General features: G+C 40.2%; 2 protein-coding genes across 4 annotated transcripts in view; one reads left to right on the top strand and one right to left on the bottom strand.

Moving 5' to 3' along the window:
• The first annotated feature begins 472 nt into the window (after window positions 1-472).
• On the top strand, window positions 473-5282 carry cfap90 (cilia and flagella associated protein 90). Its single transcript, XM_061254327.1, has 3 exons — window positions 473-713; window positions 2806-2922; window positions 4086-5282. Exons 1-3 carry the CDS (start codon window positions 597-599, stop codon window positions 4263-4265), a joined length of 414 nt encoding a protein of 137 aa, XP_061110311.1. The 5' UTR covers window positions 473-596; the 3' UTR covers window positions 4266-5282.
• A 1960-nt stretch (window positions 5283-7242) lies between these two features.
• Window positions 7243-17168, bottom strand: part of adcy2b (adenylate cyclase 2b (brain)) — a 68480-nt gene continuing 58554 nt past the window's right edge. Inside the window, exons 18-22 of one of the 3 annotated variants that reach the window (XM_061254326.1) lie at window positions 15560-15744; window positions 12690-12774; window positions 7799-7957; window positions 7438-7529; window positions 7243-7348 (exon numbers count right to left, since the gene is read on the bottom strand). In XM_061254326.1, the coding sequence (XP_061110310.1) occupies window positions 7473-7529; window positions 7799-7957; window positions 12690-12774; window positions 15560-15744 (486 nt within the window). In that variant the 3' untranslated portion in view covers window positions 7243-7348; window positions 7438-7472. Of the gene's footprint in view, window positions 7349-7437; window positions 7585-7798; window positions 7958-12689; window positions 12775-15559; window positions 15745-17168 lie in introns of those variants that run through there. The other 2 variants (XR_009709551.1, XR_009709552.1) reach the window with 2 other exon arrangements.

The raw sequence follows: 17168 nt of genomic DNA, 5'->3' as shown, positions 1-17168 counted from the left end.
AATAGGTGATTGGATTGATTGGACTGTCATTTATTGATTGGACAGTATTTTACCATACGGTTCTATGAGCTGCCATAGACTCAATGTTGAAAGGTAATGCACAGAGAATTAGCCATCGTTGTATACAGTGTGCAGTCACTCAGGCTCAGAATACTCACCAAGTGACATTTTGGACACACCCTGTGGTTAACCACCAACGCAAAGAGCGAGATTAAGCTGCTCCATTATGCATGACGGGACGTGCACGCACTTTAAATGTTTAATTTTCCCCTAATTCGGTCTCATCTACATTGAACAATATGAGTTTTTCAACGATACGATAGTGTTTCTATTCAAAAGCACTGACTTTATTAATTCAGACGAGGTGCTTACCTCATTATCAAGCTAAACAGGATATCACGTTTGTCTTCCGGCTTCTCAAGCTTCTCGAACGGGTTTCGCATGCCCCCGTTTCATAGCAACCGTACGCGGACGGGGAGACCACAGCAAAAGCAACAGACTGTGGTTATTTATTTATTTTATTTGTTGCTTAAAAAGTTTATTTGTGCTTTCAGTGACATTGTCGATCTACGAAAAAATTGCATCAAAAGTAGGAAATGGAAATATTATCGCAAGATGAAACGAAGCCAGCCTCCACACTGTCAGTTTTTAGTTACATCCCACCAAGAAGGACTGATCCGAAGGAGCTGACGTACTTCAATTGTGACTCCAAGGTAAAGAGCAATTGCCATATTAGGCTACTTGCTAGTACCACTTAACAATAAGACTAGTACACATCTATTTTGTATACAAGCATGATGGCAATAAAAATACTAATAATACCAATACTACTACTACTACTACTACTACTACTACTACTACTACTACTACTACTACTACTATGGATAATAATAATAATAATAATAATAATAATAATAATAATAATAATAATAATAATAATAATTAGTATTATTATTATCAACACATAGAATACATACATACAGTCAGGTCCATAAATATTGGGACATCGACACAATTCTCATCTTTTTGGCTCTATGCACCACCACAATGGATTTGAAATGAAACGAACAAGATATGCTTTAACTGCAGACTTTCATACAGACTTTCATGCAGCTTTAATTTGAGGGTATTTACATCCAAATCAGGTGAACGGTGTAGGAATTACAACAGTTTCTATATGTGCCTCCCACTTTTTAAGGGACCAAAAGTAATGGGACAATTGGCTGCTCAGCTGTTCCATGGCCAGGTGTGTGTTATTCCCTCATTATCTCATTTACAAGGAGCAGATAAAAGGTCTAGAGTTCATTCCAAGTGTGCTATTTGCATTTGGAATCTGTTGCTGTCAACTCTCAATATGAGATCCAAAGAGCTGTCACTATCAGTGAAGCAAGCCATCAGTAGGCTGAAAAATGAAAACAAACCCATCAGAGAGATAGCAAAAACATTAGGTGTGGCCAAATCAACTGTTCTTAAGAAGAAAGAACGCACCGGTGAGCTCAGCAACACCAAAAGACCCGGAAGACCACGGAGAACAACTGTGGTGGATGACAGAAGAATTCTTTCCCTGGTGAAGAAAAACCCCTTCACAACAGTTGGCTAGATCAAGAACACTCTCCAGGAGGTAGGTGTATGTGTGTCAAAGTCAACAATCAAGAGAACACTTCACCAGAGTGAATACAGAGGGTTCACCACAAGATGTAAACCATTGGTGAGCCTCAAAAACAGGAAGACCAGATTAGAGTTTGCCAAACAACATCTAAAAAAGCCTTTACAGTTCTGGAACAACATCCTATGGACAGATGAGACAAAGATCAACTTGTACCAGAATGATGGGAAGAGAGGAGTATGGAGAAGGAAAGGAACTGCTCATGATCCAAAACATACCACCTCATCAGTGAAGCATGGTGGCGGTAGTGTCATGGCGTGGGCATGTATGGCTGCCAATGGAACTGGTTCCCTTGTATTTATTGATGATGTGACTGCTGACAAAAGCAGCAGGATTAATTCAGAAGTGTTTCAGGCAATATTATCTGCTCATATTCAGCCAAATGCTTCAGAACTCATTGGACGGCACTTCACAGTGCAGATGGACAATGACCCGAAGCATACTGCGAAAGCAACCAAAGAGTTTTTTAAGGCAAAGAAGTGGAATGTTATGCAATGGCCAAGTCCATCACCTGACCTGAATCCGATTAAACATGCATTTCACTTGCTGAAGACAAAACTGAAGGGAAAATGCCCCAAGAACAAGCAAGAACTGAAGACAGTTGCAGTAGAGGCCTGGCAGAGCATCACCAGGGATGAAACCCAGCATCTGGTGATGTCTATGCCTTCCAGACTTCAGGCTGTAATTGACTGCAAAGGATTTGCAACCAAGTATTCAAAAATGAAAGTTTGATATATGATTGTGAGTTTGTCCCATTACTTTTGGTCCCTTAAAAAGTGGGAGGTACATATAGAAACTGTTGTAATTCCTACACCGTTCACCTGATTTGGATGTAAATACCCCCAAATTAAAGCTGAAAGTCTGCAGTTAAAGCACATCTTGTTCGTTTAATTGTGGTGGTGTATAGAGCGAAAAAGATGAGAATTGTCTCATCCCAATGTCCCAATATTTAAGAACCTGACTGTACATACATACATGCATGCATAGCATAGCAACAAACTATTTTAAGCAATAGTGACCTATTGTGACTGTCTGGTGCTAAACTAATCAGATAACACACTACTTGGACCATTGAATCAACATTAGACATCTCTTATTTGCTATGATTGTGAAAGTAATAGCATTGCTGTTAATCAAAGGCTCAGGAGACCTTCATGTATGACTGCATAAACCGCCGATCGGAGGGCTACGATAACAAGCTGCACAGGGATGACAGAGAACACGCCAAAGGCAGAGGACTGGAAATCCACCGGGAGGTAGCTACAATGCTTTCATCATCATCCTGTCTGCACTGTAATGAGTGAGCCTGTTCGCTCCATCTTCCTCGTCTGAAATACCCACTGTGTCCCCACCATTAATGTGAATTACTGACAATGCTTCAAAATCTTTTTTCATGTCAAAAACGAATTATGAATTCACATCTTTTTTGAAACGTTATTTAACTTTTTTCAATTGTGGAGAAATGGGAGATGGAGTGGAGCCCGTCACTGAAGATTGAAATTACTTTCAAAATGTTCTAGCACAAGTGCTAAAAGGCCTCGTCTCCGAGGTTGTAGAAAAGCCTTCTGGAGTTGTGTGATGTGAATTTTATTATCACTTCTATAAATCAACTGCATAAATGGGAGTCAGATTTGATCCGATACAGTGTGATATATTAACTTATGGCTCTTGGATGTGGATTTATTACCATAAGACGACTGGATGAGCCAGTTCTCCCGCTGGACAGACTCATTATTGTCCCTGTACAATTACAATACAATAGCTAAGATCTTTAGTGGGACTCAGAGGAGGACAGAATCTAGGTGTGGGCTAAAACAATGGCAAACATCGCACTGCCCCCTGCGTGAGTACAGTGCAGTCCGTAAGTATTTGGCCAACGACACATTTTTAGTGTCGTTGGCACTCCAGTAAACAAAAAGTTAAAATAAAAATCATATAAAAATCGCTATGTGGTTAAAGTGCAGCTTTAATTTGATTGAGGGTTTTTATCCATATTGGATAAACCAAGTTGGAATTACAGCCCTTTTTACACACAGTCCCTCCAATCTTAGGGGACTAAAAGTAATTGGATAAATGAACACAAAATGAAATAAAGTCGTCATATTCAATATTCTGTTGCAAATACTTAGCAATCAATGACTGCCTGAAGTCTATGATCCATAGACATCCCCAGATGCTGGATATCTTCCTCGTTGATGCTCTGCCAGGTCTATGTTTGCTGGATTGCAACAACGAAAACAAGAAATGTGTCACTGTCCAAATACTTACAGACTGTACTGTATCTGTATGTATATTGAAAATTAATATGTTTTGTGTGGCAAACAATGTAGAGCACTCTCCAATTGATGTGTTGTGTGATACAAACTTTATAATGACACTGTGCCCCAGTGTACATGATAGCGAGCCTCATCTCTTTCAGGAGCTGTCAAGACCCATAGCGGTTCGATCATCTTCAGAATATGGGAGGCGTCCACCTTTCCTGATGTACAAGCCAGATCGGCAGTTTGTCCGTGTCGCACACGTACGCTCGGAATTCTTCCGGAAAAATGGAATTACTCAGTCTGTTGCTGAGGGGTATGGATCTGTCTCTCCTGTCTGAGTCTTGTGTGTGCGAAACTTATGCTGAAATTTGTGCACACAATCACACACACTGTTTGCAATCATTAAAATAATTATGTAAAGTTATCAGTCTTTTATGACATATATAACAAACTATAGCATTCTGTTGATGAGGGGTATGGAGGGGTATAGATATGTCTCTCCTGTCTGAGACTTGTGTGAAACATATGCACGCAAACTCACACACACACATTGCATTTCTTTGAATGCAATCATTAAAATAATTATGCAAAGTCTTTTATGACACATATAGCTGTCGTTGACAAATAAAGGCGGCTTTGTGAATTACATTTACGTCTTTTTTTGTTTGCAATGTTTGCTGCTCATTTCCATTAAACCTAATTGGAGTGTGGCTTGGAGAGGTTTTCCTTTATGTAAATTTTTTGTCCCGTTGTGTTTGTTGGTTTGCTGTGCCTACAGCGACCCTCTAATACAGCGAGTTCTGATTTGATTACCATAGCTTAAAGTGATGTTTTGAGTTCTGTGTTTATCACATTTCTTGTAATTGCAGAAATACTGAAAAACAGCTCTGAGAGACAAATGTACATTGGGGGAAAACAATGTGCCTCTCGAATTGTCACATGTGAATGCAAGAACTATGTAGAACCATTATGTTTTTCATTTCTCCAGTAGATGTTGTTTGATGGAGCTGCTAGTGAATATGACCAAAGGGCATCATTATTTTTCGTAAACATATGCAAGATGTTATACAGTGTATTAAAAAAAGAAAATAAGTCAATATATCCATAAATATGTGTCCTCATATTTTATTATGGTACTTGGGTATAAAGTTTTTAATCATATTATTGAGTTCACCATACGAATCTAATTCCACAGTCTTTGTGGCAGTACCTGATATCTATACCTTTATTCTTAGTTAATCCATGAATCTCATTCATTCGACAGCAGGCAATGCATTTCATATCTCAAGAAGGCAAGGAATGTCATATGTACAAACTTTTAATGAATAGGCTTTACAAAACAATGTCATTAAAACATCAAAACACTTTTTGTTTCTTCTTTTTCTTACAAAACTGCTCCTAATGTACCTAAATACCGGTAGTACACAACCCAGTTCGTGAGATGGAGACACGGCACCACTTGCACTGTAAATAAATCCATCCAAGATTTCGATCATCTACGGACAAGGCGGAGCTATTTACAGGATGCGCACTGTGGTTTGGATGTGGATCGGCTTGGCAGCCTGGCGAAGGTCGAGCCTATTGACCAGCCGCAGTCCAGTTATTTGCGCACAACGTTCAGGGCATTACATTCCCTTGTGAGAGAGACCTGGTCATCTCCGTGTGCACGAAGTAGGTCTTCAGCTCTCCTTTCCCTTTGACGTTGATTATTCCTCTGCAGGAGCACATGTAACCCAGGGTCTGAAGGATCCGACTGGTCTCTTCTGTGACCTGCAGATAGGAGGGATAGGAAGCACTGTACTCAAACCTGTCTGTTCACTCAACCCCCCCCCCCCCCCAACCAAAGAATGTTTCAATTGTATCATATGAAGTGAGGAGAGGTAATGCACTGTGACTGTTCTACTGCTTTCTCTTTAGTAAAATGACCATGTTGCATGTGAAACTAGCCTGATTCTGGTGTGTTTCAACTTATGAATATATTGAACTTGAAAAAATCTGCTGAATCTGTAAAATATGAAATGCCGATAATCTATTCTCATAAAAGCATTCTGTTTGTAATACTAAGGACTTGACAGATGTGTAAAGCATTCTTATCCAATGTGGTTGTCTGAAGAAAATATCAAACAAATAATCAGGTGATATTTTCACACAAAAGTAAATGTACATGGTAAATGGTAAATCACAAAGTAAAGGGGGTTTCTGTTGTGAGAGCCAATCAGAATTGAGGTCACCTGTATTATCCCAAGCACGCCGGTGCTGTCCATCCTGCTGGCCACGTTCACGGTGTTTCCCCAGATGTCATACTGGGGCTTCCGAGCTCCGATGACCCCGGCGATGACCGGACCGTGGTTGATGCCTAACGGCAGAGTGAGCAGGTGTCCTGGTGAGGACTCATCTTCAAACTAACTTTATTTGTGTTCAAATAGAGATGTAATCACACATCAAAACAAAGCCATAAGGACCGGATCTGTTTCACTTGTGTCTGTTGCAGATGGCTGCCAGCCAATTGGAACATCTTGCAGCACAGGCTGGCAAAGAATTAATTAGTTCAGTTGAATTAACTGTCTTCAAGGCGCAAACCTACTCAACCTATGTTCCAGTGCATCAAGAGTACTTTTTGAGACTCCTTCATAAAGATGAGTGCCAGGTATCCAGGACTATTTTTTTCAAACTACAAGTGAAAGGTACCCACCTATTCTGAGTTTGAAGTCATTGAAGGAATGTTTGTTGATGACGTCGAGTTTTCCCACCAGTGCAAAGGCAAACTCCACCATCGTGCCAATATGCATGTATTGTCTGTCATGTTCCTGGACACAAATGCAAAAAAAAAGAGTAATATTAGTGATAATAGATAATAATAATAGAATACTTGATACTTCTGAAAAAATGAAACTAAACAGATAAGCATGTCATGAGAGATGACAATTCATATTCCTTAAGAAATGTAGAGTATGTTTTTCAATCAGTGATTCATAATGCATGCAATGTCTGAAGGACATTGAGATTTTCTGCTACATCAGGGAACTTGCCTTTTCTGTTTATATCGGTATGTACACTTTCCCAGTAACCAAGACAAATTGGCAAGACCAAGGCTGTGTCCAAATCGGCCTACTGTTGCCTACTGATACAAGTAACAAGTCATACATAACTTGTATACTCTTCAGTAAGCAAGTGTGCGGATGTGGACATGGTCTTGGTCTGTTAATATGTATTGGCCAAAGTGTAAGCGGCCAAAGTCTTAGATGTTCTTTCTTTTACATATGAAGTTAGAACTGCAAGGTTATATCTACATGAATGATAGTTATTTTGTTACCTGTGTGTACTCCGGCCCTGGGGTTGCGTTTAGGCCTGTGGCAGCCATGTAGGTGCTGCCGATAGTTTTGATCTTTTCTACGCCACTGAACTTGGGCTTGGACAGCAACTGTCAAAAGGCCAAAGGTGTGGTGAGTCAACATCCTATGGCCACCAAAGGAGCACAACTGCAAGCAAACGCAAGCAAAGAGTAGCTACCTCATCAAAATCTGCAATGATCTCATTGAGCAGTCTCAGGCATTCCAAGCCTTCTTTGTTGACATCTGATTCGGTGTAGAACTCTTTGAAGTCTGGAATTGAGGCAAACATGACGCAGACCAGGTCATATGACTGGTGGTATAAATCCTGTCAGAAAACACACATGGACACAGGTCATTGGATGGTGCCAATAATGCAAACCTATTTAAACGTACAAACAAGTGAAATGAAATTAGAAATTATGACCAACTTGAAAGCCATGAAACAGGAAGAGATTCCTGATAATTGACCCCACCATTGTCAAAACACACATGCACACATGTACACGCACACACACACACACCCACACACCCACACACACCTCATTCTTCCAGCTACGGCCCAAGAAGTGCTCGGCGACATGGGCTGGAAGAACATTCTCTAGCAGGACACGGTTGAGGTTCTCCATGGTCTCAATCTCCTCACACTCCTTCTTGAACTTGTTCCTCCACAGGAAGTCTAACCTACAGTAATATTCATTCTGTTACAAGAGGACACAGAGGTAAAGAGACAGTACACATCTGATCACAAGCTGTGTGAAGTACAGAAAGAAGTCAAAGAACAGCTGTTAACCCCACTCCCTCCCCACCAACCTGCCACAAAAACACACGCCCACACACACTCATCGCATCACTGCAGACAGAAACCACAGATCTACTTCAAAAAATTATTTGGACAAAATAATGAAGAAATAAACCAGTGGAAGAATGTATTTGAGGAAATTCATTTAAATAATGACAATATGTGAAAATGAAGTTGTTTAGAAGGGAATATTAATGAGCACAAGTTCCCCTTAAGCCCTGCTGGACCTCACTGGTCTAACTTCTAACTTGAGTAAAACTGTCTGCACATGAAATACAACAATGCAGTGAACTTGCATTTCACTGTACAGTAACATTGCTTGCATAGATAATGTATAAAAATATTCATGCCCAAAGGTATACCTTTAAGATTATTTTGAGGCCAACTCACCCAGGCACATATCATATCAATGTAAGAAACCTATCAGGTGCTAACAGCTACTAAGCCATGCAATAGCTATATAATCAGTTTAATGTTTTACATGTACAATAAACAATTCCAACGCTGTTAATAGCCAGTCTTAAGTGTAGGAACCGTCAAAATACACCAAAAAGCAGAAGTACGAGACGAAGGAAACGCGATAGGCTTACCAGGCGCTACTGGAACAGGATTTATTCAATGTGTGCTTGTGTATCAGACTCCAAAAATATTAGTTTAACTGCTCCTCTGTTTTAACAGGTAAACACAAGAAGCTGCAAATGTCAGCGAACAGCGTGACACTATACAGTAGTGTGATTTAGGCACCCCTGGTCAAAAAGCGTTTTACAATTAATATCTAAGTGAACGGAAGGGAACCTGACCTCTAAATGGTACGCTAAACATTAAACATGCCTCATTTCTACACGTTTTAAAGCAAGATTGTTTTAATTTTAAATTAAAGTTTCAAAATACAACTAAAAATTGAAAAGGCCCAGTGCAAAAGTTTGGGAACCCTGTCAGTTAGTACTTTGTAACTCCTCCTCAAGCAACTGTAAAGGCTTGTAAACACTTCCTGTAGCCAGCTAAGAGTCTTTCAATTCTTGCTTTTGGATTTTTATCCCATTCTTCCTGAACAGAACACCTCTAGCTCATACTCAGAATTATTCTTCAGCCTCCTTGCATGTATGCCATGGTTGAGAGCTCTCCACAGAATTCATATTATCTTGGGACTGTGGTGGCCATTCCAAAACATTACATTACATTATTGGCATTTGGCAGACGCTCTTATCCAGAGCGACGTACAGTCGATTAGACTAAGCAGGAGACAATCCTCCCCTGGAGCAATGCAGGGTTAAGGGCCTTGCTCAAGGGCCCAACGGCTGTGCGGATCTTATTGTGGCTACACCGGGATTAGAACCACCGACCTTGCGTGTCCCAGTCATTTACCTTAACCACTACGCTACAGGCCACCCTTGGCCTTCATCCAGCTTTCTTGGAGGTACTTCATGGTTGATTTCGAGGTATGTTTTGGATCATTGTCTTGCTGGAACACTCAACCCCTCTTCAACTTCAATGTCTGGACTGATCTTTGAACATTAGCCTCCAGAGTTTTTTCCTTCCACTTGGATCCACCTCCAGCACCATGACAGCAGGTGTTCTTCTCTACAAAGGCTAACCCTTTTTTTTCCTTCTCTGGTGGTGCTAAAAAGTTCAATTTTGGTTTTGTCAGTCAAAGCACATTGTCCCAAAAGGCTTCAGGCTTCTCAATGTTTTCTTTTGCATACATCAGATGCTTAATTCTGTGTTGAGGTCTTTCTTTCTGGCAACTCTGCCATGTAGGTCTTTGTTGTTTAAAGTATGTTGTATTATTGTACTGTGAACAGCTAGACCTGTGTTTGCTACTCTTCTTTGCAGCTCTTTTGCAGTGATGTATGGGTTCTTCTGAACATTTCTCACCAGGTCTCGGCCCATTCTGAAATCTGAAATCTTCCTTGGTCTTTCAGACCTTGCCTTGACTTCAACTGTTCCATTTATCTTCCATTTTTTGCAGAAAAGTCTCATGTTTAACCGTTGAGAGTTCAGGTTGCTTTCAATCACATACAGATTCATTGTAGAAGACATTTAAACCAGGAGTGCTCAAATTTTTGCACCCCACTGTACGATCGGTACCTGTGTAGATGCAGACGTGCCTCTGGCCTGTATGGACTAAAATTAATTCTGTATCATGTGCACTAGTGTATAGGACTGCGCAGTGCAGGTATCCTATGTTGTGTATGTCTGTTAGGACTCTAAATTTATTAAACAGAATGTGCAACATAAAAATAGAATTCCAATGTGGAAATATGAAATGTGAACGGCTATATGCGAATGGCGCGCAGGAGTCTCCTCAAATCATTCCACATTTACCTCTATATACCCAAGGCTCACAGAAAAACAACAATTCATCAAAGAAAGACAAAGATAAAACAGGAGAAACAACATTGACCCTGCTGCCACTATCTTTGTATGCCTAAGAAACCTGGTTAACCTTTGTAGCACAGCTGACTGCTGATTCACAGGTAACTGTGATTTATTTTTAAATGGTATTTCAAGATCATAATTCAGCACCCACTGTACCACACCACCAATGACACCAACTGGTTTCCCTTAACATCAGCTTAACACAAACATGTGGAAAACCCATAGTTTATACAATACTATTTCAACTTCAACAGTTTCAACAGTTCTGGGAGCATTGTCTCACTGTCTCTTTATCAAACCTTGCTGACCTTGTATGTCAACATGGTAAACACTGTCTGTTTCCTTTTTGGGGTCTGCAGAGAGACACACTTCTGTAAAATGCCCTACATATGCACACTTAAGACTGGCTACTGCAGTATGAATAATTTATCCAGCAGAAAAAATGGAAAAAAGTATTTTGCTGTTGGAATTCAGCTTTGTGTCATGGGGTACTTCACAAGCATGTGTGGACGTTCTGCTTGGAATTGGAAGACTTTTAATCGAAAGAGTAGGGAAGCTAATTTGGTGTTTTTTATACATGCTGTCCTGGGACACCTGTGCATATGCTGCTTATTCTTTTTATCATTCATTTTCCCTGGCACAATATTTCTGTAAACGTACATTTACCTCAATGCTAGTGCAATGCGACAGTGCAGTCCGTATGTATTTGGACAGTTGGTACAATGTGCTGGACTACAGAGCCAAAAGAACAGACATTGTACCAACTGTTCAAATACACACAGACTGCACTGAATAACTGAACACAGTAAAATAAAATAATAATTAAATAATGAAAGATCAGCAAATATACATGTGCAGTTGTTGACAACAGATCCTAAAACAAATAGCCGTACACCACAGAAATGATCAGCGGTCCTGGCAAATGTATCTTATGTTAATTCAGATATTTCTGTATATATTATCTTCTGTACTGTTGCAGTTATCTGTCTGATAAATGACCCTGGCTGAATTGTACAGCATTACTAGAGGCAAGTACATCATATAGTAAAAATAAATAAATAAATAAAAATAAATCAAAGAACAATTTATACTGTTGTAGCTGTAGTAATGAATATGGAAGGATAGCAGTGTGGACATTTATCTCACCAGACCTTTCAATGTTTAAAACAGCAATTACTCTTTGCCATCCAGTTGTGCCTCTGAATCTAATCACAAATCATTTACAGTTACAGGGGCTATTTTAAAATGTAGTTGTATGGCCCAGAGCATGCCACCCATATAAATATTTTTTAGATGACCAATGGTAATGCATGACTGCATGAGAGACGTAAAAAAAAGTATCTCCATAATGTTAAAAGACAATCAGTTTTAATGAATGGCTTAACTACGCTCAATGGTACTGTAGTCCTCAGTCAGTGCTGGAGCTGCCCTACATGCTGTATGTTATAACCTATATTCTTCTGTGGAAGTATTGCTGTGAGTTGTGGCGAGATACACTATGTGCTAGCTGGTTTAACCCAGATTTTTATTTTGAGTCGCTCAATGTGTCCCCAACATGAAAGTCCCCCTAGAACTATAAATCACAGAGACAGAGCCTATGGAGAATCGGTGGATCCTGGATGTGGAGCCTACAAATGGGCCTCTGGGCTCCATGGAGATCCATCTCCCACATAGTTTCTTTCTAGGAAGGGGATTGATTGATGATACCCAATGGCAGGGTAATGCAAGCTTTAACAATATTTTTTCCACAGCTATTATATTGCTCCTCACCCCACCCCCACCCAACCTAATATACAGTTATTTTTTGCCAAATTGTGGGGCTGCTTTTGCATTTTCCAAGATAAATGTTTAATCTATTCCCAATTATTTCTGAAGCCACTGTGTCCAAAGAAACAAATACAGCACACAAGTGCAGTTGTAATGGTAAAATAAATACTGATGGAAGCTGCAATGTGCATATTGTGAAAATGATTGTGAAATAAAAATGACTATGTGATACTTATCTTGATAGGTTTTTCATCAGAAAATGAAATATGGAATGGTGATGGTATCATTTATTAACAAAATACCCCTATGAAATTGTATTATACTTTTAAAACAGGCAGAGACTTATAGACCTGTAAAAACCACACTTCGAGGGGAAATGGGGTGAATTTGCTTTTGTTGGATCTTTTCAGTTTGAAATCAAGTCAAATTCAAATAAATATTGGATGATGTAATTTTAGAGACTGCTCATTGCAGAGACCCCTCACCTGTCTCGCCAAAACGAGCAGAGTGATGAAAAATATGAACAGAGAGACAGAGCCCATCGTCTTCAGGTCTTTCAGAACTCCTGGTCTAGAATAAAGAAGATAGAGGAAGAGAGAGAGAGAGAGAGTATATTTACTGAATTCACAGACGTCTGACAGACTGCTCCCTCCACCTGTCATTCATTTTTGAAAGTCACTTCCACTTTATCACGGCTGCCCAGCTCTCTCACCTCATTCACACAGCCTCAATCAGGAGACCGCAATTAAAGCACAACAAGTCCCCAGAGCAAAACAATACCAAAGAACTAAAAAAAATGCAATTGGTGTGAAATAGAGATTGGACCATTGCAAATAAGTCATCTTCTTAGATTTTAAAAAGAAAACTGAAATCAATCAGGGTCTTGGAATTGAGCCTTTATTTTTCAAAGGTGTGATACATACACTACCATACAAAGGTTTGGGGTCACCTTGTCTTTTTCTGCTTTTTCTGATTGAATGTGTTATTTTCTCAGTTTGTGATCAAACTATTCTTATGTGGTCAAAGCACAATAAACAAAAATACAGTATGGAATACATTTGTTGGCTAAATGGCGTATCAAGGTATCAAATGAGCCTCAAACCATCATGCTGCAGCCAGATATGCATTACATACTACAATAATAGTTTCACCTGACAAATTTTCCTGTTAAAATCAATGGAAAAAAATAAATATATTCAGGAAAAACAATTATTGTAGTATCTACTGCATATTTGACAGCAACACAGTGGTTTGAGGCTCATGTGATACCTTGTACCCTTGATGACTTAAAACCATTTAGCTAACAAATGTGCTCCATACTGTATCAGCATAATTTACAGCTGAATCTAGTCCCACCCACAAATTCTCATAGAGATCAGTTCAAATGCGAAGAGTTTTAATATCACTTGTAGGACAACCTGAAAATAAGATATCCAGATTTTTTTAAAGAAAAAGCAGAAAAAGGCAAGGTGCGACTAAACGTTAGAATGGTTGTGTACATTTTGATGAAATTAAAAGATTGCATTTAATTGCAAAATTGTGACTTATGCTTTTGAGGACAGAAACACATGTCCAGAAAAATCTCAGATCTGAATGTAAAATGTGTACAAGCTTGTAGGAACCCCCCAAATGCATCTAAAAGCGGAAGTATCTGAGAGGCCAATGAGTCATGTAGCCTTACCCAGCTAGACGAACAGTGGTGTGAAATGGTATGTTTGTATAACGAGTCTCCTCAAACCATTCTGCGTTTTCTGCTATATACCCAGGCTTCACAAAAAACAACAAATCATCAAATAAAGACAGTCACAAGATGGCGGTAACAGCAATGTTCCTGCTCATCTCTGTACGTTTAACACACATTAACCTTATACCTGGTTAACCGTAGCTTTGTAACTTGCATTACCTGTGGTTTACTTTTAAATGGTATTTCAAGATCTTTATTCAGCACACAGTGTACCACATCACCAAGGACACCAACCTTTACCATTTTCCATAACATTAGCTTCCTGAAAACACCAAGCACTGTATGTGGGAAACCCATGGGTTATACAGTACCGTTTCAACTTCTCAACAGTTCGGGGAGCATTCTACTGAGGCAGAGGCAGTGCAATGATGGGAGCAATAGTCCTGTATTGATGAGCCCTGTCTCTTTATCAAACCTTGCTGACCCTGTGTCAACATACTGAACTCAGTCTGTTTCTTTTGGGGATCTGCAGAGAGGCAAACTTCTGTAAAAAGCCCTATAAGCTCAAACCAGGCCACCTCTATTGGAGAACAGAGGAAATAATGAAAATGACACTTGGGATCCCTGTTTGAACCCACTAGGCCCGGATATGTCAGGCTACAGTCTGCTAGCCTAATGAGGGCTGGCAAGACAGCAGGTGTGTGTGCACCAAAAAGAGCACCACGCGGGTCTCAGAAGGGCCTGTCTGGCAGAGACGGCCCTCTTCCGCCACTCAACACAGTGATAGGCTGTGGCACCCCGTCTGGCACCACGGCGATAACTCAGAACCTCCAGGCAGACCAATCAATTACGCCCCTAGCCCTCAGGTTTGTGATAATAAGACAGAGGAGAGTTCTGGGGGATGACGCAAAAACACAGGGGCGTGGCCGTCGCCCACTCGACAGCTCAGGCCTACCGCCAGAACGGGTCGGAACTTTCCGGAAAGAAGTTCGGGCATGCATGTTAGGCAGGAGGAGAAGGGAGGTGCAAGATGGCCGCTCTCCTCGGGCACTCTTTGAAGCCCATCTTATTCGCTATTTTTGGAGCTTAATGGGATTTTCATTTTCAGACAAATTGGAGTCTCCTCGCACCTCTGGCGGCCTCTCGATGGAATCAAAGTGTTCTCTGCGTACTGCAGCTATAGCCACAATGATGGGAGAGGGATTAACCACTCTCTTTCATCTGGAGTAATGGGAGGACCATTGGGGGCTAGCCTGCAAAGTAAAAAAGACACACTGGAACATTTATTTGCATTTGCTCAGCCTTTCTTGTTCAGTGCCTGCTTGTACTGTACATGGTGATACATAAATTATATAACTCTGTCTGAACAGATAGCCACTGGAGAAGGGCTGAATTCAGTCATAGTAGACTGAAGGACGTCTGGACAAATCAAAACGGTGTCCACGGAGACAGGATTTGACAGAATAATCAAGCAAGATGGCGATCAAAGACAATTGACACTATCAAATCCTTTCAAAGGATATAGCAAGTGTGTCTCAGTATGGAAACCTGTTCTAAAAAGATTAATACCGCAGTTAGGCTTCCACTGTTTCCCCTATCAGATATTGTGGCATTTAGGTAGAATCTTTTATTTCAAATGGAGACCATGGAGAGACAAGACAGGGCTCCCACCTGTCCAGACTCTGGCTTTTGTAGAGGAACTTGCTGTACTCGTCCAGCACAGGGGCGTGGGTCTGGAGGATTATGGTGTTGTAGCCCACCACAGCTGCCAGCATGATCACCATCTTCAGCTCATAGTTAATCCTCAGGAACACGGAGCACGAGACCAGGCCCAGAATGCAACTGTATATAAAATACTGAGAGAGAGAGCGTGATTACCCATTATGATTACTTTGAACAAACTGGCAATATGTATTTTGAAATTGAGAAATTGAGTGAGCAAGCGAAAGAGAGTGAGTGAAAGAGAGAGATTCAGAGAGAAAGCAAGAGAGCGAGAGAGTGAGTGAAAGAAAAAGAGGGTCAGAGAGAAAGCAAGAGAGCGAGAGAGAGAGCAAGATAGAGAGAAAGAATTAAGTTTTACAGATGAGCACAGATAAGTGATGGAAAATGATGTTGACAGAGAACGGGGTGGGGGTGGTTTTATTAAAAGCACCAACAATATTTTGCACAGACATTTTTCAGACCTCTGTGGAAACACACATTCAGCAATAGATTAAGTATTAAATAAATAGCTACAAATGAACAGTACTTAATGAACTCATAATTGCCTTGTGCCTCAGAGCACATTGTTGAGAAGGAAGATTAGATTTGGTCAGATTTCATTAAATTAAAAAAAAAAAAAAATCAAGTTTTTCTTTTTTTTTTTACAAAACAACATTGCAATTTCATTACTGCTGGAGTCACAAGGGGGCGGTGACACAGCAGTTTCCTGAGGAAAGCAGGACTGGAGCGGGACAAACTTAATCCCAGCCCCCTGTGGTCCAGAGCAAACTGCCCCACTGCTGCACTGTGCCTTTCAACTAATGGCATTTCCCAGACAGGGACTAGCCGTGTCTAGACTACTGGACCCTGCCCGTGTTCACTGTGGCGAGGCCTTACCAGCTGGCCACATGGGACTCAGCTCTGCTTTTTGTGCTTCGCTATTTAACTCTCATCATTGTTGTTGCCGTGAAATTATTTTTTTGACTATTCAAAAAGGAATTTGGCATTCCAAAATCTACCACAGAAGAGGCCAAAACACTTTCTTTATAAAGAAATTGTACACCCAGTGAGCATTTTATTAGGTATTTATTAGACTTATCTTTTAGACTTCTACTGCTGTAGCCTATCCACTTATAATTATGATGCATTGTGTGTTCAGAGATCCTCTTCTGCATACCACTGTTGTAATGTGTGGTTATTTGCATATTTTGAATGGTAAAATTAATTTGAAAATGTAAATTCTGTTTCCAAAGGCCAATTCAATTCCATCAAAGACACCATTTCACGATATGTAGAACATATGCTTTGCCCATGTTTATTTTAAAATGCAGTGAAGTCTGTGGAGAACTGGCCAAATGAATATATGAGCACATTGATTTCAGAGGTCTTCAGCCACTGAAATGGATACATCTCAATAGCAGGTATAGTTAGTAGGAAGCATTAACAAAGATGGGCATTTCAATTATAGCTTAATTTCAGCAACTGCCAGGCTTTAAAATGTATTTATTTATTTGTTTATTTACTTACTTACTTATTTACTTATTTATTTATCTGTCCAGTAAAATGATATACCAAACGT

This window comes from Conger conger, chromosome 9, assembly GCF_963514075.1.
Source record: "Conger conger chromosome 9, fConCon1.1, whole genome shotgun sequence".
NCBI classification, from domain to species: Eukaryota; Metazoa; Chordata; class Actinopteri; order Anguilliformes; family Congridae; genus Conger; species Conger conger.
This window is presented reverse-complemented; position numbering and strand designations above follow the sequence as displayed.